The sequence below is a fragment of the Heterodontus francisci genome, chromosome 37, assembly GCF_036365525.1.
Source record: "Heterodontus francisci isolate sHetFra1 chromosome 37, sHetFra1.hap1, whole genome shotgun sequence".
Taxonomy (NCBI): domain Eukaryota; kingdom Metazoa; phylum Chordata; class Chondrichthyes; order Heterodontiformes; family Heterodontidae; genus Heterodontus; species Heterodontus francisci.
Window position 1 is genome coordinate 27,493,955 of NC_090407.1, and position 27,277 is coordinate 27,521,231.

At 46.6% G+C, this 27,277-nt stretch overlaps 1 protein-coding gene across 2 annotated transcripts in view; it reads right to left on the reverse strand.

Moving 5' to 3' along the window:
• The window catches only part of LOC137352210 (kazrin-like), a 528,676-nt gene that overhangs the window by 134,247 nt on the left and 367,152 nt on the right, over positions 1-27,277 (reverse strand). For both annotated transcript variants that reach the window (XM_068017431.1, XM_068017432.1), the window contains exon 4: positions 19,762-19,806. In XM_068017431.1, the coding sequence (XP_067873532.1) occupies positions 19,762-19,806 (45 nt within the window). The remainder of the gene's footprint in view (positions 1-19,761; positions 19,807-27,277) is intronic.

Genomic DNA, 27,277 nt, shown 5'->3' on the forward strand with positions numbered 1-27,277 from the left:
CCACCCCAACAACAGCAACAACTTATAGCGGAAGGTAAGGTTGTTGGGATTGGCCTGGAGTCCTTAAAGATTACTCTCCAGGACACTGATATCAGCAGCCCAAGGGGGGAAAATCATTCGGGCATTAAAACAAAAATGTATGTTGCTTTCATTTTCTTTGAGCATTTTCATTTATCAGCCGTAAAAATATTGGAGATGGGAAAATTGGCTTTTTGTCTGACAGTCAATAATCATCCAACTGAGTGACAAAGAGTCTGTTCACTTCACACTTGATGTGAAAAGGGAATATGTCACAAGGGCGAATGTGTGGGGCAACCGATAGTGGGAGTGTGGGGGCACGAGATTCCTGCAACCTCCAGCAATCCCTCCAACTACCGTTCGCAAACCCTAACTGCAGTGGGGGAGGGGGTGGGGTCGTTTGGCCAGCTTATTTTTATTGAAGGAGACAGTTCCTCTCTGAGCTCTTCCAGCAGTCAATAGTCTGAAAAGCTTCTAAAAAGCCGCAGATTGCAAAATCAATTCAGCGCAGCAACATCAACAGCAAACCGCAGCACTCAGACTGTGCTTGGCTGGAGCAGGTCCCTGGAGAGAGGCAGTGAAGACATTGACCACGATGAGAGAGCACAGGCCGCTACTCAGCCTGAGACTCAGCAACGGAGGGCTTGGGGAGGGGGAAGGGTCACATCCAGGGACTGATCGTTAATGAAAGCAAGAAATATGTAAACATCCCGTCTGACCGCGACTTCTGGGGCCTATGTTTATGAATGCAAAATGTCCCAGTGAGGAATAAAAAAATGGAATTCAAATGAATAGAACAGGGAGAAAAACGTGACTAGGCTCCAACCCCACACACCCACCCTGGTGACTCAGTGGGCGAAGGCAGTGGTTAGTGGAACCGTTACAGAGCAGGAAGGTTCCAGGTGTCATCCTGGCCTGTGCCTTGTTCGGGGCCCTCAGCCTGAGTGGCAGTTAGGGTGCGACAATTGACGACCAGGTGCGGGGGGAGTAATGGAAGTAAGTGTCAAACACAGTTTTGATGAAAGGTCATTGACCTGAAACGTTAACTCGGTTTTTCTCTCTGCACAGATGGTGCCAGACCTGCTGAGTATTTCCCAGCAGTTTCTGTTTTTATTTCAGATTTCCAGCATCTGCAGTGTTTTGTGTCAGCAAAGTGTCAGTAACAGCTAAAGTGGATGGATTGTGGGTAATTCTCACTGCTTTACAAATTGGGCATTTTTAAATTAACAGCTTTGCTGATGGACAAAAGAAAATGGGCTGAATTTCTTGCAGCTGGCTGGGGGGGGGGCGGCGTGGGGGGTGGTCTCAATGCCAGGCCAAAATGTCAAGAAGAATCCTGCCTCGCCCGTTTGGGGGATCCCCAGCTGGATTTGATGGTACTTGGGCAGTTAACTGGGGATCCTGCCTCCCAGAGCCGCCAGGCAATCAGAGCGCCAGCAGCTCAGCAGTGCCACCGGGAACAGTGGCCACCGCTGGTACTGTAGGAGGCCTGGGACCAGGAGCAGCGCTGAAACCTCTGAGAGCAAGTTAATGGGGGCGAGCTTGCTGGGGCCAGTTCAGGCAGCCCTGGACGAAGGGGTGGATATTGAAAAGCTCCCTCAGGTAAATGATTGAACCAATTCAGACTGAAGCTTGTAAATCAGCTCATAAGAACATAAGAAATAGGAGCAGGAGTAGGCCATACAGTCCCTCGAGCCTAATCCCCCATTCTATAGGATCATAGCCGATCTTTTGACCTCAACTCCACTTTCCCACCTGATCGCCATATCCATAGATTCCCTTAGTGCCCAAAATTCATTTCAAATATACTCAATGACTGACCATTCACAGGTTTCTGGGGTAGAGAATTCCAAAGATTCACAACCCTTTGAATGAAGAATTTCTCCTCATTGCATTCCTAAATTGCTGACCCCTTATGCTGAGACTGTGGCACCGTAGATTTACACTCACCAGCCAGGGGAAACTTACCTAACTCATCGGGATAAAGCGAGGTGGTGGGGGGTGGGGTTGCAGGGGCACGGGGAGCCAGGAAGTTGCGATTCTCCCACGCGCTACTTGTGCTTGGCGTCACCAATTGGTTCCCTGCCCAGAAGTCAGTCTGATTGACAAGCATGGCTTCCAGTTGAATGGGGAACAGATCAGGTAGGTCTGCACCCCCGATGGGGGAAGGGTGACTGGCAAGGGACGAGAGGGATCAATCTCGGGAGGGAGGGGTTGTTGATCTTGTAGGGCGGAGAGCAGCGGATCAATCGGTGGGGAGTGTAGAGGGTTGATTGCAACGAGGGGAGTTCTGCCAATCCTTGGGTCCAGGGCGGGCGGGGGGGGGAAATCAAAACCCTCTGGGAGGGGCAGGAGGGATCTGAGACCCCGGGAAGAGGATCAGAGGTTCAGGATGGTGATCGGGGGCCTTGGGAAGTGGAAACGCAGCACATCGATAGCAGGCAGTGGGTGAGCATCACAGCCAAGTCTGATTCTGTATTTGCTCAAAGTCTGCACCCACACACACCCTGATTGTTTATTTCCCCCTCTTCCTAACCCAGCAACACTGAGGCCAATTCTAGTGTCCCTATTATCAGGCCCAGTTGAGATCTGCTAACACAAGCTGAGGACTGAAGGAAGACACTTTTGTAGCCTGAACAGCTTCACGCTAGACAGCAAATGCACCCATTTTGTTACCGTGAGAAGCCAGAGTTGATTAAATCAACACAGAGGCAGGACATCGGTGCAGCACAGCCCAGAAACAAAAGGGTTAAAAGCCTTTTGGAATACCAGGAATATTAAGGGACATGTGTAAAGTAATAAGAGACAACCCCACGCAGTGCAGGCTGAGCGAGAGATTGCAGAGTGCACACACGACACCATAAATTCACAAGCCACAAAGCAGTGAGGAAGCAATTAAAATGTCTGTCGAGTTGATTAAAGCTGCGCCTCACCCATCAGCAAGTTGCTCTTCAGTTTGCACCGTGACTGTTGATGGTTGTGGGTGAAATTTAAGACAGGTTAAACAGCGCAATCCGAGAGTGGTTGAGCTGTAATTGTGGGCAGAGTGTCGGAGCTGAACCATTGCTCGACTGCCAACAATTCCAAACAGTGAGACACCAGCACATCGCTCACCGAGCAAGTGTCACTCACTATCTGTTTTAATGATGGTATTAATCATTTGGTCATTACGCTGCATTTCATAAGCAGCGTATTACAAATGAATCAGCTATTGATTGCGGTGTTAATGGCACACTCGCAATAACTTGGTAATTATGGTTACACCGTGGATCCATGACTAACTGTGTTGCTGCACGTCAGTCTCATTTATACTTCTCAAGTGACCTCCCCATTCACTGCCTGCTCTGTCTGGGGTAGACGTGACTGGCTGCACTCGAATCCGAACAAAGCTCCTGTATGTCAGCAGGTCATCAAGATTCAGACTCTATTGCCTCTTGCATGGCTCAGTGGGCAAATGCACTGTCTAGTTAAGTAATGAAGTACAGGGCCCAAGAGCATCCTAGATTTAGTCCCCGATTAGTGATAAATCTACAATTTACCTCAGTGTCCCTGTGTTAATGAGAGGAGAAAACACACGTTAGCCAGGGTTCCCGCTCCTGATCTCTATCCAGTGGATGTCTAGTGAGGACAGGATCACACTCAAGTGTGATGCCCTAATGGTCAAATAGTTTAGCTTGTGTGGCACATGATGAAAAGCCACATGGGAAGGATGCCAAAAGATGTCTGCTACTGTGGAACTTGAGCCCCACAGCAACCAACGCCTTCATCACAGGGAGGGCCTTTGTATATCACACAATTAGGATCAATGACCGAATGCAATTCATCAACAGTCTCGACTCAATTCGGATCATCCTTACATTGTCTTAAAATGATCTGCTGGCTTAGCAGTGCACTCTTGAGTAGGTGCCTTTCCAATCAGTGCAGTATACACAACAGCCCAGACAAGGGATGTCTGCATGTGCTGTGGATAAAGGGGAACCGGTGGATGTACTGTACTTAGATTTACAGAAGGCATTTGATAAGGTGCCACATTAAAGGGTATTGCGGAAAATAAAAGCTCATGGTGTAGGGGGTAACATTTTGGCATGGATAGAAGATTGGCTATCTAGGAGGAAACAGTAAGCACAAATGGGTCATTTTCTGGTTGGCAAGATGTAACGAGTGGTGTGCCACAGGGATCAGTGCTGAGGCCTCAACTTTTTACAATTTATATAAATGACTTGGATGAAGGGACTGAACATATGATTGCTAAATTTGCTGATAACACAAAGATAGGTAGGGAAGCAAGTTGTGAAGAGGACATAAGGGGGCTACAAAAGGGATATAGAGTGGGCAAAGATCTAGCAAATGGAGTATAATGTGGGAAAATGTGAAATTGCCCATTTTGGCAGGAAGAATAAAAAAGAAGCATATTATCTAAATGGTGAGAGATTGCAGAGCTCTGAGATGCAGAGGGATCTGGGTGTCCTCGTGCATGAGTCGCAAAAGGTTAGTATGCAGGTACAGCAAGTAATAAGAAAAGCTAATAGAATGTTATCATTTATTGCGAGGGGAATTGAATACAAAAGTACAGAGGTTATGCTACAGTTATACAGGGCATTGGTGAGACCACATCTGGAGTACTGTGTACAGTATTGGTCTCCTTATTTAAGGAAGGATGTAAATGCATTGGAAGCAGTTCAGAGGAGGTTTACTAGACTAATACCTGAAAGGTGCTGTGTCAATGCAAGTTCTTTCTTTCTTCTAGACTATCTTTTTGTGTTTGGGGTAGATTAGAAACCTTCAGTTTTAACAGCTCTCCATTTCTCCACAAAATACACACAGTACCCGAGGCTGATCTCAGCCAACTGCAATTTGAGGAGCAGATTCACGACACAGGAAGTTCCATTAACTTTCTACAGCCACACATTCTCTCCAAATTGTGATGGGAAAGACTGACTCAGCAACACTCTAAATGTAGCATCATGTATTAAACAGCACCCTCCCTCAATCTAAACTGATTGTGGAATGACAGAGCAGGAGAGAGCAAAGAAAACCCACCAATATCAACTAGTTATTTTCAAACAGTGCAGATAAAAGTCTACAACTAATTAATCCCATTACAACAACGTGTTCAAAAGCAAAACACTGCAGATTCTCGAAATCTGAAATAAAGACAGAAAATGCTGGCAGCATCTGTGGAGAGAGAAACAGAGTTAACGTTTCAGGTCGATGACTGTTCATCAGAACTGAGAAAAGTTCGAAATGTGATAGGTTTTGAGCAAGCGAAAGGGGAGACGGTGGGAAGACGAAAAAAAAGGGAAGGTTTGTGATAGGGAGAGGGCGGGAGAGATTAAATGACAAAAGGTTTTGCGGTACAAAGCCAAAGGGAGTGGTAATGGGACAAGTAAAGAAACAAAAGGTGTGTCTGGATGAGGTGTAGATGGCAGTATAGCAGCTGTCCGAATGCAAGAAAGTAACAAGAGGAAAACCGACCCAGCAAAAAAAAAACACGGAAGAAAATCGGGGCAGAGGTTATGATCTAAAACTGTTGAACTCAATGTTGAGTTCAGAAGGCTGTCGAGTGCCCAGTCGGAAGATGAGGTTGGTGTTTTTTATTTTATTTATTTTATTTAGAGATACAGCACTGAAACAGGCCCTTCGGCCCACCGAGTCTGTGCCGACCAACAACCACCCATTTATACTAACCCTACAGTAATCCCATATTCCCTATCACCTACCTACACTAGGGGCAATTTACAATGGCCAATTTACCTATCACCTGCAAGTCTTTTGGCTGTGGGAGGAAACCGGAGCACCCGGGGAAAACCCACGCAGACACAGGGAGAACTTGCAAACTCCACACAGGCAGTACCCAGAATTGAACCTGGGTCCCTGGAGCTGTGAGGCTGCGGTGCTAACCACTGCGCCACTGTTACTTGAGCTTGCGTTGAGCTTCAGTGGAACACTGTAGCAGGTCAAGGATTGAAAGTGTGGGAGCAAGGTAGAGAATTGAAATGACAGGTGACAGGAAGCTCAGGGTCATGCTTGCGGACTGAACACTGAGCATGTTCAAAACAGAAACCATAGACTTCTGGATACTAATGACATCAAGGGATATGGTGATAGTGGGGTAAAATGGCGTAGAGTAGATGATCAGACATGATCTGTTAGAATGGCAGAGCAGGCTTGATGGGCTGAATCCCTACTCCTGCTCCTATTTCCGATGTGACTGTAAGGATCTTACAAGAATTGAATTTTGAACCCATAGACCCACAGCATAAGAGTCTTGACCTCAGCACCAAGTTGGGTTGGCTGTTGTGGGAAACAAGAACTTGTTACATTGGTGTACAGTCCTTATCTAAGAATTAAGTTGAGGTAAGTTGTTGGGGCAGTGCATAGGGAGTTTTACTTTACATCTAACACAATGCTGTATGTGACCTGGGAATGTTTGATGGGACAATGTTAAAGGGAGTTTGACTCTGTGTCTACCTGTGTTGTACATGACCTGGGAGCATGATGCCTGAAATGGAGATTTCTTTTCCCAGGGCTGACATTCCTCAGCTGATGATCCTATGTTTAGTGTTGACGGGGCAAGGCTAGGCCTCACATTCTCCCTTGCAACTCGCAGTCTCACTCTGCTCCCCAACGCACCAAATAGAACATAACAAAATCATTCAATCTAAAGAGACTTTGCATCCTCTCATTATTCCTGATGAAAGTGGGAAGGCGAATCATTTACCTATGATTGCTATGCATGATCAGCACCTGATAACACAGGAGTGACACAATCTTCAGTACAAACACAGGCTTCAGTGTACAAGCACAGCACAACAGACAACTTCTAATGGGAAATGACATGATGAAAAACTACTTTGATCCAGTCATGCTTCTCCCCCACGCAGCCCCCACTGAAGGTGCTAACTCATATCGGGATATAGTAGCAAATGCCCTCAAGCAGCCCTTTCTTCATGTTGTGAGCCCACAATGAATGGCTGCAGGCTATTCGGCTGTAGAGGCATTGCAGCAGTATGATCCTGTCATCGCACAATGTCCAGAATGGTTGTCCAGGGCAGGACACCGAACTGATTTCCCGCCCTCATCACCCCACCCTTCCCTAGCCCAGGGACACCGGAGGCCGACTCTAAGAATGTTGATTGTGCCAGAGTGACAGATCCACCGGTTCACACTCAGTGTGCACTTGAAAAATAAACAGTGTCAAGGCAAATATTCCTCAAACAGGAGCATTCCCTAACAAAGACTGTACAATGCTAGAACTGAGCGTGGCAACTGAGGCGATCATGGAACAGCATCCTTCATACAAAAAGATAAATACAGAGTAGAAAACAATGTTCCAGTAACACGAAGCTCAATTTATGAGTACAAGTAATTAAAAATACATCTCCTCCTGGAACTCAGTCACTGAAAAGTTGGGGCTTAATCGAAATCCTGGTATAAATCATTACACTATTCACCAATCTGAGAAATAATTAGGATTTGATATTTCAGCAGGAACTCATGAGAATCACTGACACACTCGCACAACCCAACAGTCAAGAGTATCATGGAATCGATGGGGTGATTTATCCGTCTCTCTGAGGAATAAAAGGAAAGCCGTATCCCTGCAGCGTCTATTGATTATGTCCACACACGGCCATCCTGTTCTGTTAACTCTTCCAGGGAGACACTTGTCAGAAATAAATACAAGTTGGAGGAAGCACTGGTGTAGATGAACAAGGAGGCAGGGCTCAGTCATAAGATTTTTAAATACTTAAATGTTCCTTGTAGCAGGTGTCTTGTTGTTACATTACCAACAAAGAGTCTCAGTCATCTGAAAGGCACTAGGAAATCACAGGCACGTTTCCCATTATTTTCTGTCTATGTGGGTTCCTAATAATATAGTACCCACAACAACTTGTACTTATATAACACCTGTAATGTGGTAAACTGACCCAAGACCCTTAACACGAGCATTATCAAACAAAATTTGACACTCAGCCACATAAGCAGATATTACGATAGGAGACCAAAAAGCTTGGTCAAAGAGGTAGGTTTTTAGGACTGTCTTAAAAGAGGAAAGAGAGATGGAGAGGTTTCATGAGCGAGTTCCAGAGCTTAGGGCCTAGGCATCAAATAATAAGGGAAAATAATTTGATTCACCATGGTTGAAAACAACTCGCTCACTGGCAGTTTACAAACTCCATCATGCAGATTGTTCGACTTCAGTTTGGGGCTAACCCACCATCTAATTGCAGCACTGGTGGCTATTCAATTCTGAGCCGGGCTATAAACCCCAGATTCTAGCCACCACCAAGACTGTCTATTTCCCTCTCTGTAACACAGAAGCACAGAATATCACAGCACAGAAAGTTGGCATTTGGTCCATCAAGCCTGTGCCACCATCTTTCTACATGAGTTACCTTGTGTAAACGCATTCTCCTGCGCTCTCCTGATTTCCTTGAAAACACTTTTTTTTGTTGTTTAGAGTCAGTATTGACAGCACTGTGTGAAAAAGTGTGCTTGAGGTGGAGAGGGACCTTTGGCAGGACTGGAATTTACAGCAAAGAAAGTCAACTTAGGCAGCAAACAGATTTTCTAAAACAAGCAGTACTCACGGCCAAAACTACAGCAAAGTCTGCCGACAGAAGTCAGATTACTTCTCCAGCAAAATGCAGTGAGTGGAGGATAGTTACATCTATAAATAATGTGCATAAAATTAATACTTGTCACTTAATGCAGTCAGCAGGTGTGATTGATTGGGGAATTACACAATCATCTCCATTCTGGCCAGGACTTGTGATGCCACTAGAAGCCCTCTTTATTTTAATTTTTTTTTTAAACTTGTAGGCTGGGAATTTGCTCAGAGCCTCTCCTAGTTCATTGCTGAACATATGATGGTAAGACTCATCACATGTGTAAATGGGATTTCTGCCGCATTTTGAGCAAAGTTATAGTGTGGAGCAGGAACATCTTTGAGGAAGTTGCTGGCTGTGGACTCTGCTTCAACTATGGTTTGTAGCGGAGAATTGCACATTTCTAGCCACGCTCTGCAGAAGGAATTATTTTCCCAACCTCCCCTTTAATTCTTCTTGTGATCATCTTAAAGTTGTGCCTTCACGTTACCACATTGCCAAACACCATATCATTCTTTACCCCATCCTCGCTCTTCATGACCTTGAAGATCCCCAAGAGGTCACACCTATAGCTTTGTTGAAATAGGTCCTATCTTCTCCTAACTTCTTTTTTTTTCTTTTTCTTTTGGGCCTCCTTATCTCGAGAGACAATGGATACGCGCCTGGAGGTGGTCAGTGGTTTGTGAAGCAGCGCCTGGAGTGGCTATAAAGGCCAATTCTGGAGTGACAGGCTCTTCCACAGGTGCTGCAGAGAAATTTGTTTGTCGGGGCTGTTGCACAGTTGGCTCTCCCCTTGCGCCTCTGTCTTTTTTCCTGCCAACTACTAAGTCTCTTCGACTCGCCACAATTTAGCCCTGTCTTTATGGCTGCCCGCCAGCTCTGGCGAATGCTGGCAACTGACTCCCACGACTTGTGATCAATGTCACACGATTTCATGTTGCGTTTGCAGACGTCTTTATAGCGGAGACATGGACGGCCGGTGGGTCTGATACCAGTGGCGAGCTCGCTGTACAATGTGTCTTTGGGGATCCTGCCATCTTCCATGCGGCTCACATGGCCAAGCCATCTCAAGCGTCGCTGACTCAGTAGTGTGTATAAGCTGGGGGTGTTGGCCACTTCAAGGACTTCTGTGTTGGAGATATAGTCCTGCCACCTGATGCCAAGTATTCTCCGAAGGCAGCGAAGATGGAATGAATTGAGACGTCGCTCTTGGCTGGCATACGTTGTCCAGGCCTCGCTGCCGTAGAGCAAGGTACTGAGGACATAACTATAACCCATCATATCTGGCAGTTTCCTGGTGAATCTACACTTGTACCTTTATAACGGGGTCCCCAAACTTACACAGCAATCCAACTGCAGCCTAACTAAGGTATTAAATAAGTGTAACTAACATCACCTCCTTGGTTTTGTATTCTATACTTCTAGACACAAAACGAAGGATTCCCTTTGTCTTTTCACGGCCTTATCTACTTGCACTGCCATCTTTAATGACCTGTGTATCTGCACAAACAAGGTTCCTCTGCTCCTCTACTCATTTAAATAAGGTGTATTTCCTACATTGAACTGTATCTGCTGCCTATATGTCCAACCTGCTAACCGATTTGTATCCTTTGGCAGCATTTCACAATCATAATCACAATTGTCTATACCCTGAATATGGGGCCATCGGCAAATTTCAATATTGCTCCCTCAATTCCCAATTTTAGGCCATTTATGAATGCATAGTAAATAAGGGTAGTCCTCAAAATAGAGACCCTTGGAACATCATTCATATCTTTCCATTGTGAGAAACTTCACTTTTTGAAAATCCATATAAATCACACCCATTGTGTTTCCTTTCTCTATTGCCACTGTTAGCTCTTCAAAGGATTTGATAAAACTGGTCAAGCACAACATTGTCATTTCCAATCCTACTGCTGCTGAAATCTTCAACCAAGCCTTTATCACCTCCTAGGCTCAACGCTCCAACTCTATCCCCATAGTCCTCCTGGGTTCCACCCTACAGAAAACTACAACTTGACCAGTCTCATTAGAACCCCTGCCCTTGCCAACCTGCACAGGCATTCCAACCCGCAACATGTCAAATTTGAAATCCCTCTTTTCATCCCTCCCCAGCTACCTCTGGAACATCCTCCAGCTCTACATACCAGTACAGCCCTCTGCTCTCCCAACTCTGGTTGCCTTTGCATCCCCTCTCCACTCTACGTTTGGTGGTGGAGCCTTCAGTTATCTCGGCCCCAAAATCTGCAGTGTTTTCCCTAAACTGCTCCCCCTTGCTATCTCTCTCCAGTCCCTCAAAAGCTTCCTTAAAACATGACCTCTCTGACTTTCCTTCAGCCACCTCTCCTATCACCACTTGGTATCTGTTATCACCTCGGGGAAGCACCTTGGGATGTTGATAATGTTTTATGACATTAAAGGTGCAATATACTGGCACATTGCTGCTGTTGTTTGGGCACAATTCCACCAGCATCGGGAGCTCCTAGTGGTTGTTCTGCATGAGCCTAGATTGGAAATGCCACTGATTACTGTACTCCAGAGGGATCAGTGCCCAATTATGTCTTCACGTGCTATCTATCCACAAATAGGCACTCTTCAATAGGTGTCACTGGGTAACAGTCAGGACACTCCAGTGCAGTACTGAGGGAGTGCTGCACAGTTGGAACTGCCACCACGTAGGTGAGATATTAAACCGAGGTCCCGCCTGCCCTCTCAGTGGGCACAAAAGATCCCATGGCATTATTTCAAAGAAGAGCAGGAGAGCTCTCCCAGTGCCCAGGCCAACACTTATCATTCAACCAACATCACAAAAGCATCAATTATGTGGTCAGCAATACATTGCTGTTTATGGGAGCTTGCTATGTGCAAAATCACTGCTGCCATTCCTACAGTACAACAGTAACTACATTTCAAAAAGTACTCCATTAGCTGCAAGGTACTTTATCAATCTTTCTTTCTGTCTTTCTATCTACCTATGCTGGTGCGATGCACGAGTTAAAATCAAAATAAAGTTACAGGTAGGACACAGGTGACAGGTAGTATCATAGGGTAGGGCACAAGGAGAAATATTGAAGGCCTGTGTCAGTTCTCACATAATGTCTCAGTGTTGCAAAACAAAGTCTGAAACTTTGTTATGGGTCAGTAGCTGGCCCCACACCTCACTCTAGTCAATGGACCACCCTGATCACCTGTGGCATACAGGTGCACCATTACAACCTTATCTCTTCATTCTCAGGAGTTTCACTGGAAGCTCCATTCATCACAGTACATCCTGAATGGTAAGTTCGCTATATCTACAATTGCTCCCAGTGTGTCAGCCATGGCTCAGTGGGTAGCACTCTGGCCTCTGAGTCAGAAGGTTGTGGGTTCAACTCCCACTCCAAGATTTCAGCATAACAATCCAGGGTTACCACTCCAGTGCAGTACTGAGGGAGTACTGTATTGTAAGAAGTGCCACCTTCCGAATGAGACGTTAAACTGAGGCCCTGTCTGCCCTCCCAGGTGGACGATATGAGCAGCGGAGTTATCCCAGGTGTCCTGGCCATTAGTTACCCCCAATCATGAGAACATAAGAAGCAGGAGTAGGCCATTCGGCCCCTCGAGCCTGCTTCTCCATTCAATAAGATCATGGCTGATCTGATTGTAGCCTTAACTCCACTTTCCTGCCTGCCACCCATAGCCCTTTACTCCCTTGTAGATCAAAAATCTGTCTATCTCAGCTTTGAATATATTCTATGACTCAGCCTCCACTGGTCTCTGGGGAAGAAAATTCCAAAGATTAATGGCCCTCTGAGGGAAGAAATTCCTCCCCAACTCCATCTTAAATGGGAGACGCTTTATTTTGAAACTGTCCCCGAGTTCCTCGATTCCCCCACGAAGGGAAACATCCTCTCAGCATCTACCCTGTCAAGCCCCCTCAGAATCTTATGTGTTTCAATAAGATCACCTCTCATTCTTCTAAACTCCAATGAGTATAGTCCCAACCTGCTCAACCTTTCCTTATAAGGCAACCCCTTCATCCCAGGAATCAGCCTATGAACCACCAATACCCTGTACAGTTGAAGCAAGACTTCCCTGCTTTTATACTCCATTGCCCTTGCAATAAAGGTATTCCATTTGTCTTCCTAGCTACTTACTGTACCTGCATGCTAACTTTTTGTTACTTATGTAAAAATCCCTCTCAACATCATAAACGGATTATCTGGTCATTGCTGTTTGCGGGATCTTGCTGTGTGCAAATTGGCTGCCGCATTTCCTACATGACAACAGTGACTACACTTCAAAAAGTACTTAATTGGCTGTAAAACACTTCGGGAAGTCCGGTGGTTGTGAACGGCGCTATATAAACGCAAGTATTTCCAACAATCTCAGACTGACAGCAACAGGCTCCTTACTCTCTCTCTGGAGTCTGACAATTTTTTCTGGATTTCCAACATTTAGTTATTATCTGTAAAAAACCTGAAAGAAGCTGTTAGTGCCCTTAAGAACCTAGCTAGCTAATGTGGCATATCGACATTCCATTGGGGGAACATCAAAAGCATCCATCACACAGCCGAGGCATGTGATCCATTCTAGCCTGTCTCACCGAAGTACCCATAAGATGAGTCCGGGGAATATGAAGAGCTTCTTTGATGCTGCCTAAATGTGGCTGAGATTAAACTGCAAAAAGCTGAAGCTTCTCCAGATCAGAAATCAAACATGCTCTCAAGGGTGTCCTTCACCAAATCAGAACAAATGGCCTTTGAGATCAACACAGCCAGATATCCAACTACACTGCCTACTTCAAGTAACTGAGATAGTATAGATTGCCACAAGTATTGGCCATCTTCCAGTATTTGTCCAGGTGGCCATTCTTCAGTGAGAAAGCCCAGATAGTATTGGCAGGCTTTTTTGGCCCAAGTGGACCATCACAGGCACCCTCAACTTTGTTCCCAGCAGACACTTACCCTTTCCAGTAGGGAGTTGGTGTGGGTTGCAGGGGGGAGGGGAAATTCAGGGGATAATGATCAGGAGTGGGAACCTTGGCTGATATTTCAGTTCCCTTGCACAGAATTCAATGATAGCACATCTACCATGGGCGTAGGTGAGATCTGCTGACCCTGCACAGATAGGAGTAGAATTTGAGAGGCATAGATCAGAAACACATCACTCACTGCTTTGTCTACTGAGACGTCAGGGGATCTATGTCCTTGATTGTTGACCCGCAGGGGCCATTTTAACTTCTGTGAGGCAGTTTTGAATCAGATACACCATTTATTGAGTAATCGAGGTGTGTGCAAGTGCGGTGAGGATAACAGTGCTGTGGAAGGCTGATTTCTGTCAGCCTTAAGCACAGGCATGGTTGTTCAATCACAATACAGGGTAGCCTTAGCTTTGCTCAGCAATGCAGGGCCACCTCACTTCAAGTAGCTCACTCACTCCTTTGGCCCATTTTCCAGAGAACTGCGACACAGAAGAGTAAGAGATTTTCTGCTGCAGCCAGGCTTTCTATTGCTCTGTAGCTCCCGTACCAACACATCAAATGGATTAACGTTAATTCTGTAAAGCGTCAATGGTCAAGTAGTAGTTTAGTGGGCAGGTTGCATACAGCCTGCTGAATGGGAAGTTGCACCAAGAGAAGAAGAGTCACGGTGGGGAGCAGCGGGGCAAAGGCAAACAGAGAGGTCTATGTGGAAACAGAGTGGGAGTCAAATGGATTTGACCTGGGATGGTGGGGAGAGAGACGGAACATGAGAGAGGAAAGAAAGAGAGGAAAGCAAGAGAAGAATAGGAGAGAGAATCAAAGAAAAAGTGTAAGGGAGAGAGAAAGAAAGAGGGAGGGGGAAAGAAAGAAAGGATGAGGGAGAGAATGCGGGGAGTGACGTTAACAGGATGCATTGACAATAAGATCTCAAACAGACGACAGGGAGTGAGGAGGTAACAAGATGAGCCAGGAAGAAAAAAGAAAAGCAAAGAAGCAAACAGTCGAAAGAGGTGCAGATGGAGAGACAGACAGTCCCTCAGGCTCGATGCTTGGTTATGAGTAATTTTGACATGAGGCTGGGGCAGGGTTTAATACCATTATATCGATGACAGCTGTAACATTCAGGCTGCTGAGAAACTGACGGATTTCGAGATGTGCAAGCTATGAAATGGATGGCACAGGGGAAATTGAAAAAATTGATTTCCGCAACACACATGCAGGCAGTGATATGCAAACTGCAGCTCTTAAAGAACAACACATCAATTATCAGAATGAAAGAGCATCAAGCATATCACGTGCTGACATAGATACAATGTGCTCCTCAAACTGTGCAACACTCAATGTTTCCACAACCAACCATCTAGCAGATCCCAAAGGCAGGCTCCCCACACTACTGTTGAAAGGCCCATTGAGAATGAACACAGTCTTCACAAGACACTCCCATTTATTTATCCCTCATTAATCTTTTATGCTGAAGCTTTTCTTAATGTCAAACCACTGCACTTGGGATTGTGGACAAGGCAGACCCCAGTTAAAGTTCTGGGAGATGTGCTGAGTTAGCACAGCAGAGATGAAAGGCAGGTGTCAGTGGCACAATTGGATGAAAAAGACAGACTTGCATTTATATAGCGCCCTTCATGACCCTAGATTGTCCAAAGCACTTTAAAACCAATAAAGTACTTTTGACGTGTAGTCACTGTCATAATATAGGAAATGTAGGATGCATTTTCCATTCTTGATCCAGTGCCCCTGACAGGGACGTGTGGGGACAGGATTGGGCTTGACTGTGATGCCCCCCACAGTTGAACAAACTTTTGACATTCACTGTAATGTGGTAGATACAGAAGGGCTACCAGAGGCCATGTGGAAGCAAACCATAGCAAGGAGAGAGAAATTGGGACGAAATTAAGATATTGCCTTCTTGGAATAGAAAATGGGATGATTCCGTGATCCAACATTGCCAGCAAGGTGCAGCACTCCGGGAGACACACTCTGGGAAATTGCTGGTGTCCCAGGGTAGAAATGCTTTTCTGGAAGCAGCAGATCCTAGAATCACCCCCAAAAAAAGACCCTCCAGGTAGTTCAGTTTATCCAGTGATAGCTGAGCCACACAGACTGGGAAAGTCCGGGTTTGATCCCTGGTCGGCGCCATGTTAGTGGATCTCAGCTGGGCCTGCGATGGGCATCGGCTGGATGAGAGAATCAGTGATCCTGACGTAGGAACGCGGCAGCCGTTGCTCACTCTCATTGGCTGAGGCGGAATGTTGTGGGTTCAAGTTGCACTCCAGAGACTTGGGCACATATTCTATTTTGACCCTCCAGTGCACTACTGAGGGAGTGCTGCACTGCCAGAGGTGCCGTGCTCCGAATGAGACATTAAACTAAAGCCCGGTCTGCCCTCTCAGGTGGATGTAAAAGATGCCATGGCACTATTTAAAGGAGAGGAGTTCTTCCCAGTGTTCCGACCAGCATTTACCCCACAATCAACATCACTACAGCAATTATCAGGTCATTGCTGTTTGAGGGACCTTGCTGTGCGCGAAGTAGCCACCAAGTTTCTTACATTACAACAGTGACAACACTTCAAAAAGTATTTCATTGTCTGTAAAATGCTTTGGCACGTTCTGAGGTCATGAAAGGTGTTATATAAATGCAAGACTTCCTTTCTTTAGGGAGGGGAAATCAACCATAGTTCCGACTTCTGATCCCATTTGGAAAGTCTACATGTACCGACATCACAATAAGATGTTATCTGGCCCTGGATAGGGGAGATAGAACTAGCCCCACCACCAGATCTTAAGACTGAACTGGATAAGAAGCAAAGTTGGAGCATCTGGGTAGCCCCATGGAAATGGAGTTGAAATCAGTCAATCTCACAGCAGCCAATTATGATCTTCGCTCGATGAAAACCTATCACTCAGTCTTCTTCATAAAGGCAAGACAGCTTTTGATGAGTGATCTATGGGGTAGCACCAGTGTGCACAGCAGGTATGCACACACTGCTTTCCTGTCTTTTTAATTTAATGTTCACTGTTGCCATAGAGACATGAGATTGCTTAAGCTTTGCTGCCAGTGCCAATTTTGCCCCAAGTGGCTTTGCAAATTACCAAGTTGGGCTGGAAAAAAGGAGTGAATATTTCATTATAACTTTCCCCCTTGTACAGTGAGTACATGGAGGGGAGCTGAAGGCAGGCACTCCAACTGCAAGTGTAGATCTTGGCTGGGATTCTCCTCTTCAGGGCTGTCCCTTTAAATCTGCCCCTATCCGGCTCATTTCCTGGGCTGGAGGTCACCACAGATGCACAGAACACCCTGGCAGGATTCCTACTACTAACAAGGAACCACTTCAGCACCAAAAGATGCAACAGGGAACTGGAAAGGGACAGAAGCAACCCAAAGATGGCATCAAGGTTCCCACTGAAGGCCTTTGCTGAAGTCTTCATCTGCTTAGTGTTGAGCTCAAATTGGAAGGAGAGGGGGCTATTACAGGGCACTCTCTTTCTTTCCACTGGGGCAACTCAGGGCCTTAACTACCACTTTATGGAGCTGACTACCACCTTCCCCAGGGGCAAAAGGGGCAAATTCTTCATGAGCCTTCCAAGACCCTGAAGAGATGACAGTGGCTGGACCCTCCGAGACCCTAAAGAGCTGATAGTGGCTGGATCCTCCGAGACCATAGAGATGATAGTGGCTGGACCCTCCGAGACTCTAAAGTGATGATAGTGGCTGGACCCTCCGAGACTCTAAAGAGATGATAGTGGCTGGATCCTCCGAGACCATAGAGATGACAGTGGCTGGACCCTCCGAGACCCTAAAGAGATGATAGTGGCTGGACCCTCCGAGACTCTAAAGTGATGATAGTGGCTGGACCCTCCGAGACTCTAAAGAGATGATAGTGGCTGGACCCTCCGAGACTCTAAAGAGATGATAGTGGCTGGACCCTCCGAGACCATAAAGAGATGATAGTGGCTGGACCCTCCGAGACCATAAAGAGATGATAGTGGCTGGACCCTCCGAGACTCTAAAGGGATGATAGTGGCTGGACCCTCCGAGACTCTAAAGGGATGATAGTGGCTGGACCCTCCGAGACTCTAAAGGGATGATAGTGGCTGGACCCTCCGAGACTCTAAAGAGATGATAGTGGTGGAACTTCCACAGTCAGCTGCAAATATACAAGTTGCCTTGTATGTGGTGGTGTGCTGCTTGCTAACGGCACCCATTTTTGATGCAGTTTCTCTAAATGTTTGGACTTTTACCAGTTCCCGGGAATATCTGATGACCTGAAGGGCAATCAGAGACTGCAACTTTCAAACAAGGAGATGCTCAGTTATGTGCCTGTTGCTCCGATGTGGTATAATCTAGCTCATGATACAAATGAGTCATAGGTTCAGGCACTGAGGAGGAAAGGAAAAGGGAGAGAAAAAAAAATGTGCCCCACAAGAAAAGTGCTCCTCAAAATGGCCAAACAGTAGAGGCTAAAATAAAAACAGAAAGTGCTGGAAATACTCAGCAGGTCTGGCAGCATCTGTGGAGAGAGAAGCAAAGTTAACGTTTCAGGTCAGTGACTTCTTCAGGACTGGCAGATGTAAGAAATGTAAAAGATTTTAAACAAGCAAAGCAGGGGTGGGGCAAGAGATAACAAAAGAGGTGTTGATAGGACAAGGTCACAGAATAGCTGACCAGAAGGTCATGGAGCAAAGGCAAACAATATGTTAATAGTGTGAAGACAAAGCATGAGTACAGATAGGGTGTTAATGGGCTGAAAACTGAACAGCCACAAGCATGAAAAAAACCCACAGTGGGTAGGCACAGTAGAAACAAACTGAACAAACTAAAATAAAATAAACACAAAAAAAATAATAAAAAAATAACTAAAGATAAAAGTAAAATGGGGGGCCCGTCATGCTCTGAAATTATTGAGCTCAATGTTCAGTCCGGCAGGCTGTAGTGTGCCTGATCGGTAAATGAGATGCTGTTCCTCGAGCTTGCGTTGATGTTCACTGGAACACTGCAGCAGTCCCAGGACAGAGATGTGAGTGTGAGAGCAGGGGGATGTGTTGAAATGGCAAGCAACCGGAAGCTCGGGGTCATGCTTTCGTACGGAGCGGCAGTGTTCCGCAAAGTGGTCACCCAGTCTCCGCTTGATCTCCCCAATGTAGAGGAGACCACATTGTGAGCAGCGAATACAGTATACTAAATTGAAAGAAGTAGAAGTAAATCACTGCTTCACCTGAAAGGAGTGTTTGGGGTCTTGGATAGCGAGGAGAGAGGAGGTAAAAGGGCAGGTATTACACCTCTTGCGCTTGCAGGGGAAGGTGCCATGGGAAGGGGACGAGGTGGTGGGGGTAATGGAGGAGTGGACGAGGGTGTCGTAGATTGAACGATCCCTTCGGAATGCTGACAGGGGAAGGGAGGGGAAGATGCCTTTGGTAGTGGCATCACGCTGGAGATGGTGGAAATGGCGGAGGATGATCCTTTGGATGCGGAGGCTGGTGGGGTGGAAAGTGAGGACAAGGGGAACCCTGTCGCGGTTCTGGGAGGGAGGGGAAGGGGTGAGGGTAGAGGTGCGGGAAATGGGCCGGACACAGTTGAGGGCCCTGTCAACCACAGTGGGGGGAAATCCTCGGTTGAGGAAAAAGGAGACATATCAGAAGCGCTGTCACCATCATCAGAGCAGATGCGTCGGAGATGGAGAAACTGGGAGAATGGAATGGAGTCCTTACAGGAGGCAGGGTGTGAAGATGTGTAGTCAACGTAGCTGTGGGAGTCGGTGGGTTTATAATGGATATTAGTAGACAGCAGAGGCTGTTGTGTCCTGTTCTATGAAACTTCCGTAATCTGATAGGGTCAAATTATGGAGATCTGTCGGTCATTTGCAAATCTCTGAAATACCCCCCATTTTGTGCATCCCCAGAGGATATGACATGCTTCCAATTTCCAGTGCCAGGAGCCCTGACTTAGTACAGAGCTAGCACTCTACCAACACCCTGTAATAATAAGGGGAGAGGGGGTGCAAGGGGTGGCTAATAAAGTCAGCAGGTGTGTGGCCAAAACGTCCCAAACGGGTTTCCGCAGTCCTCTGGACTGGAAATCAGACACAGACCAGATCCAACCACTGCAACCTGCTATCGCACCAGGAACCTCTGAGTGCAAAATAACTGACTGTACCTGTCACATGATGCTGCAGCTCTTCAGATCGAACGTCACAATCATCTGCAACAGAAAAGCAAAACCATTAATAGTGCGTTACACAAAACAAAATACCTGAATAAACACACACACACACACACACACACACACAAGGAGACGCTGCTGGTAAGTGCTGCTCGGGGCTCACATAGTAAATACACCGCCTGGTGCAGCTGTACATGGAATAGACAGCACAGAAACAGGCCGTTCAGGCAAAGCAGTCCGAGCTGACGACAGACCAGTCAGTCCCAGGTTCAGTCCCTGGTCTGTGTTTAGTTGGCTGGTCCCGTCCCATGTGTTGGTTACAGTGCTTTAATTGGGCTTAATCCCTTTGGGTTTGGATGTGGGGCGGAGACACTTTACAGGTGAGAAGGACTTTACACAGGCCCCTTGTGTACAGAATGGGGAAACTGTTGTTCAGTGATAGGAAACAAAGCTATCAGCACACCTCACAAGCCCAGAAATATATAAATCATTAACCAAACTCTTATCCAGGGTGTCCTGGGCACTTTCAAAGTTTACTTGACACAACACCCTGCTTCTGTAGTGTGCTGGGCTTTGTAGGCATACTAGGCTCCAGTTTATATGGAGCCCAACAGACATCAATCACAGTGCTGGCTCCTGTTCTCTCCCCCCTCCCACTTTACATTACATTACAACAAATTCTCTTTTCCCGACTGCTTTGTGGGCCTACCATGCTGTCAGCACCTGGGAGATGAACTTGCTCCCATGATAGAGTGTAATAGCCGCAGGAAGATCTGCTGTCTACAGTCAAGGATGTAAAAGTGTCCAGTGACAGTCCCAGGGAGTGGTGCAACCATCCTGCCACTCTCTAACAATAAGCAGACAGCAAGCCGGCATGCAGCTAAATCGCAGAGATTACCAAACAGTGGATTAAAGGGGATGTTCAATTTATGGATACAGTGAGAGTTAGCACTGGTTGCCTAGGATCTGTGAAAGCTGTCCCGACACCGTTAAATAGTCACTGGTTGCGGAACAAGACCCTCATCACAATCCTCTCTCAAACACTCCACATGCCTTAACACCACCCTCTCATCAACTCCACCCTCCCACTGTGTGAGCATCTGTTATACCCCAAGCCCCCTGCTGCTACTCCGATATACTCCACACCCCCTGCTCCAACTCCGATCTACCCCACACCCCCTGCTCCAACTCCGATCTACCCCACACCCCCTGCTCCAACTCCGATCTACTCCACACCCCCTGCTCCAACTCCGATCTACTCCACACCCCCTGCTCCAACTCCGATCTACCCCACACCCCCTGCTCCAACTCCGATCTACTCCACACCCCCTGCTCCAACTCCGATCTACTCCACACCCCCTGCTCCAACTCCGATCTACTCCACACCCCCTGCTCCAACTCCAATCTATCCCACACCCCCTGCTCCAACTCCGATCTACTCCACACCCCCTGCTCCAACTCCGATCTACTCCACACCCCCTGCTCCAACTCCGATCTACCCCACACCCCCTGCTCCAACTCCGATCTACCCCACACCCCCTGCTCCAACTCCGATCTACCCCACACCCCCTGCTCCAACTCCGATCTACCCCACACCCCCTGCTCCAACTCCGATCTACCCCACACCCCCTGCTCCAACTCCGATCTACCCCACACCCCCTGCTCCAACTCCGATCTACCCCACACCCCCTGCTCCAACTCCGATCTACTCCACTCCCCCTGCTGCAACTCCCTGATACACCTCAAACCCCTCACATTTACTGCGCTTAAAGATCACTTTTTTTTTTGCACTCAATAAAAAGATTAATTTAATAGCATTCAATACAAAATCACAAAACTTTACAGCTGGATGAGGTCATTCGGCCCATCGGGCATGTGCTGGCCCTCTGAAGGAGCTACCCACTCACTGCCATTGCCCAGTCAATACCAAATATCATTTTAAATGTTTCTTGTTCAAATATTTTATCTGCAGCATTTTACTTTTCATCAGCTCTCAGGGATTCAGCCTCCAATAAAACATTACAAATCCTAACCACCCTTTGTGTAAAAAAAAATTCTGTGTTCTTTTTGCAATTTTAAAATATATTTAAAATGTTTACTGCGTTTCGGAAAACAGCAGGCAAAATATGAGCCTCATTTACCATATTAAATCAGGGTAAAGAGTTAGAAATAAGAGAGAGATACAGAGACACTGTATCCTTACACAGTGGGTGAGTGAGCAGTATGGTGAGGTACTGAGCTATGAAGAGACAAGTTCGCCTTCCCCAGTCTGTGCTGAATTAGCCCATTTTAACCAAATTGGATTCAGGGTGCTGGAACTGGCTTCAGTGCCCCTGGATTATAAAGAGGAGGAAGAAAAAGTGGGTTCTCATTTCTGATCGCTATCCATTGACATCTACCTGAAGTGCACGAGTGCGCACATCAGGAGAGGACAAGGCTGTGATGCCCTCCAGGGTCAAATAGCCCTGGTGACACTCAAGGTCGAAGATGACCTAGATGCGTCACTGCCTCCAGTAGACAAGGGGAGAGAGAGGGAGAGACAGAAAAAGAGAGGGAGGCGATTGCTCTAGGCTGGAACAAGCCCAGCTAATTTAAAAGTAAACTGGATTGCACGCGACCCGACAGACTAGTGTCTGCATTCCTGGTCCCACTCCCACGCTTCTCAATTGCCTGTCTCCCACTCACACCATGTATTCTGAGGTACAGCCAGTTCCTTCCACATTACCTACACTTTTCTTCGTAAAGTCACCCACTTGTGGAATTGATCCATTCCAATGAAGTGCATTTTATAGTTCAAAAATTTCTCAAATCAATAAGCATTTCATTTAATGAATAGGAGTGGACATTAATAGCTTACTGCTGTACAAAAACGTGGCTTTATGGCATTTAGTTACTGGTATATTCCTTAGGCAGTATATATTTTTTTTTAAACTGCAGCCTTCTGCCAACTTGTGGAGCTGACATCCGGTGACTCTCTAAGTTGTTGCAAAAGCAATTTAAAAATGAGACAAGCTAATTTCTTGAAACATGGCTATCTTGTACGAAGGGAGGCCCGGACAAAAACTGACGTTCACAGACTGACCTATTCTGTGCTGAGCTACCACCAGACAGCTTCAGGCTCAGTTTAGAATCTTTGAATGGCCTCATCACTGTGGCAAAGGGCGCTATGGAAACTCTTCACCACATCTTTAGAGAGAGAAGTGCATAAGGACAGAGTCTGCGATGGATAATACCCAGTTATTACAAAATTAACTGAAAAATAAAACCACAGCTGAGACACATAAATCCCTGCTCATCCCGGTGTGGTTCAAATACTTGGGTCACCTCTAAGAGTAACATAAACGCCTAGCGCCAGAGATTCTGCCACTTCCACCAGAGCTAGTGGGGCCTTGTTTACTTTGTCCGTTTACTCTGACCGACAACAAAGTAAAAGCCTTACTGCATGTTCCAAAATGTCAGCCAACTCGGAACCAGATGAGGGCAACAGACGATTAGAAAAAAGAAATTCAGTCACAGTGGGGTCCTCAGCATTACTTGCACAGCCATGTTGGAAAAGGATAAAGGTGCAGATTGCCTGCCCACCCTGCCCCCTTTAGGCCAGTGCGGCACAGGGGTGCAAAAACATTAGGAAAAGCTGAGGAAACACCTGAATCCGCAGGCTCAAACTGCCTTCCATTCTCCCTTTATCTACACTTTTATCCTTATTTTTCTACCATTTCCCCCCACCCCTTCAATCTCTCCCGAAGGTCCTACTCTTGCTGGCGAGCCATTCATGTGATGTCCAGACAGTCAGGGTTTATCAGCTATTTGGCTATGTGGGCCATCGCTGCTAAGCCTGACTGTGTCCTCAGCTGATTTCCAAACAGGGATCACTCGATAGCCATAAGGAACTGGCACCCTGGCTGATTTTCCTCTTCCTTGGCTCAGTGATGTAAAGGCAAACTGTAGTGCTTTCTAACTCATCATTGCCCGGGAATCAAAGGTGGAACTCTCTCTTCTGTGTGGCCCTGTACCACACTGGGAGGCGCATTTACCCGCGAAGGCATTCAAGAGCACTTCAAGGTTATAATAATCTAATCTATCTTCCACAACCTTGCTCTATAGAATCTCTGATTCACACATGAAAATACCCGAGATGATCCAAATTCTGCCAGGTTCCAGACAGAGAGAGAGTGGCAGCCCCACCCAGTCCAGCAGTCCCGCCTACTCAGCCCAGCACAGTGTTGAGTGCGTTTATGTTTGCTGTTTTCAGTTTGTCTTTAGATGAACATGGCCTGCGGGATTTAGCATATCCATGACATCACAGCTCAGCGCACACTGGCTGGGCATTGGCCATCTTTCAATGGCCTCCAATAGGCTGACGGAAAGCAGCATCAATTGCAACTGTATAAAGAGGGAGAAAACATGGCTGGTGGGGTAACGTCCATTAAATAGCTGCCTCTCTTCACAGTTTACAAACAGCGTGGCCAGTTTCTGTCAGAATCACCCATGACACGAATCGCGGCAGGTAGCACCCGAGCAGTACAGCGATGGGAGTGTGGCGGAGCTGGTGTACGTGCACCAAATACTGATGCCCGAGGCCAACAGTGCCAAAGGTTTGTGCCATGGCGCCAATACAGGAATCACACTGCCATCGGAACCGGCTATTAACTGGGGCTCAGGTAGACCAGTGGCAACATGAAGGGCGCAGTGAAAATAAAGGATCTTCATGACTAATTGGCAGAGTTTGTCGTACATTTTGCCACTGGCTGCACAGGACCTGTGTGGGATAACAGCAAAATAAAATGCAGCTTATATTTTTAAACAATTTAAAGCAGAGCAGTTCTTGGGCGGTGGGAGGAGAATGAGATAAACAGAAGACAGATACTCAGAAGTACCTGTGCTCCAAAAATTTGGGTTCAACCACCTAGGCAAGGCCTTTGTGGACACAGGTGTCAGCTGTGGCTAAGTTGGGAGCACTCTCACCTGAGTCAGGAGTTTGTTGGTGTGAATGCCACTCCAGAGACTTGAGCACAGAATCCAGGCTGACTCTTCAGTGCAGTACTGAGGGAGTGCAACACTGTCAGAAATGCTGACTATAGAATTAGATGTTAAACTGACATCTGCCTTCCCAGCTGGACAAAAAAAAAATCACATGGCACTATTGCAAAGCAGAGCAGGAGCATTCTCCGTGGTGACCTGGCTAACATTTATCCCTCAACCAACAATGCTGTTTGCGGGATCTTGCTGTGCTCAAATTAACTGCTTTATTTCATGCATTACAACGACAGTGACTACACTTCAAAATGTGCCGTAAAGCACTTTGGGAAGTCCTGAGGTCGTGAAAGGTGCTACAGAAATGCAAGTTCTTTCTTTCACAGAAGGGGTTAATTGTATATGTAAACCACAATATATCTTCAAAGATACTTTTGAGAGAGACTTTTTTTTTTAAGTGTTATTTCTGCTTCACGGGACTGAGTGAGAAGCACTAGAATTCTCTCTCCCTGTTACTTAACAAACCACACCCCGCACTGCCAAACCCGGTTACCTTGAACTGGGTACCACCATTCCCTGTGCAGTCTGTTGGAGGATCAGTCAGGCACTGAGCTAGCAGCTGTCTGTCTGAGTGCTGGTCGACACTCCAGTTTACCAATTACTAATCCCCTGCTGAATTTTCCCATCTACTCAATAATGCATATGTCCTTGAATGGTACATTTTGTCAGTAATAGCCAGAAATTAGTCAAACACTAGTCGGGGGTGAGGGGGGGTGGGGGGGGGGGGGTGGGAAATCATTCTCATTGTTATTTCTCCTTCCAGCCATTAAGCAGCCTGTCAGTGATGTAGCAGAGTAGCAATGTCCTCTTTCGGTATCAATCACTCTCAGGTCAGGGACTGTGCAGGTCCGATATACAGTAAGGCTCCCTCTGCACTGCCCCACCAAGCTCTCCCAGGTCAGGTACAGCACAGGTTACATACAGGAGCACTTAGTTTGCACAGGCTGTGAATCTAGCACTTGTGCCAGCATTGTGCCTGTCGTGACCTTGGCGAGAATATGTAGGGCAGGGGGCAGGCACCTAACAGTGGGCACCTGTTCTGATACAGTTGCATCTCTGATGGCAATTTCCTGCGCTTGGTGGGGGCGGAGTTGGTTAAGAGGAGCAGGGATTGGCCAGATCACTCTTTGAATGGAATTTTAAAAACATTTTTGACCACCTGATCTCCTGGGATGGGGGAGTAGGTGGGTTAGGTCCCATTTCTGACCTGGATCCCTTGGTGGGGCTCACATGTTTCTCAGGGGACCTGTACACCTCATGTCAAAGTACCAGGGTTAAAACATGTCAGGTCCTTTTGAGAACATGGAAGCACGAACTCCCAGCGTCGGGAGGTCCTACCTTCAGAGGAGGTGACTGGAAACTCCCATGCACAGCCCGAAGCTGGTGCTTCGGGACCCGGTCTGGTTTCGGGCCTATCTGCCAGATTCATATCACAGAAAGACAGCATCCACCAGAACAGCCAAACAATTTCAAGACAGGAGTAGAGCCCCCTCTATTGTGCCCTAACAAAGTAACTTTCTTCTGATCTCAGAAGTGCAACCCTGACTGCAAAAAGCTGGCCTTTCTGTTTCCTATTGGAAGTTTTAAGAACAGGAAAAGGCCAACAAGGTCAACACTTTATGGCTGATCTGAACGACTTCCTGCTTTTGTTTGCAACCATCTCCTTTATTCTCTTTGTCCAGTCTCATCCTGACCACTCAGACCGACACACACAATTTAGTGCCAATTATTGGCCACTTTTCACCCTGTGGCTGTGTATCTATGATGAACTGATCAGTCAGTTCACCAAAGTCTTTAAGGACTCTTACATCAAGCACACAGGAAATGTTAACCCCATCTATCCAGGCAAGATTTGAAATGAAAGAACATTATGAAAGCCACATGCACGTACTTGAATTCAGTGGGTTCAATCAAACCCTTTGCTAACTAGTTTGATTCCCGATGAGCTGACCACAGTCAGGGTAATGATGGGGAGCTGCGACTGTCCTCAGCATCCTTAAGCTGGGGAAGGGGTAGAAATCAACCAGTGCTCCTGGTACCACTTAGTGTCTGGAACAAGTATATGTGCAGATGTTGAATGGGGAAGAACTGGCTCGACTGTGACGCCCCCATCGTTGAATAGCCTACCAATGCTCATTGGCTAGGTTCATACATGAAAAATGTTTGGTTCTATGCGGGACATCAACAGGAATCAGAGAAACATAGAAAAAAAAGGAGCAGGAGTAGGCCATTCAGCTCTTCGAGCCTGCTCCACCATTCATTATGATCATCCAACTCAGTAGCTTGTTCCAGCTTTTGCCTCATACCCTTTGATCCCTTTAAACTCAAGAGCTATATCTAACTCCTTTTTGAAAACATACAATGTTTTGGCCTCAACTGCTTTCTGTGGTAGTGAATTCCACAGGCTCACCACTCTCTGGGTGAAGAAATTTCTCCTCATCTCAGTCCTGAAAGGTTTACCCCTTATCCTTAGACT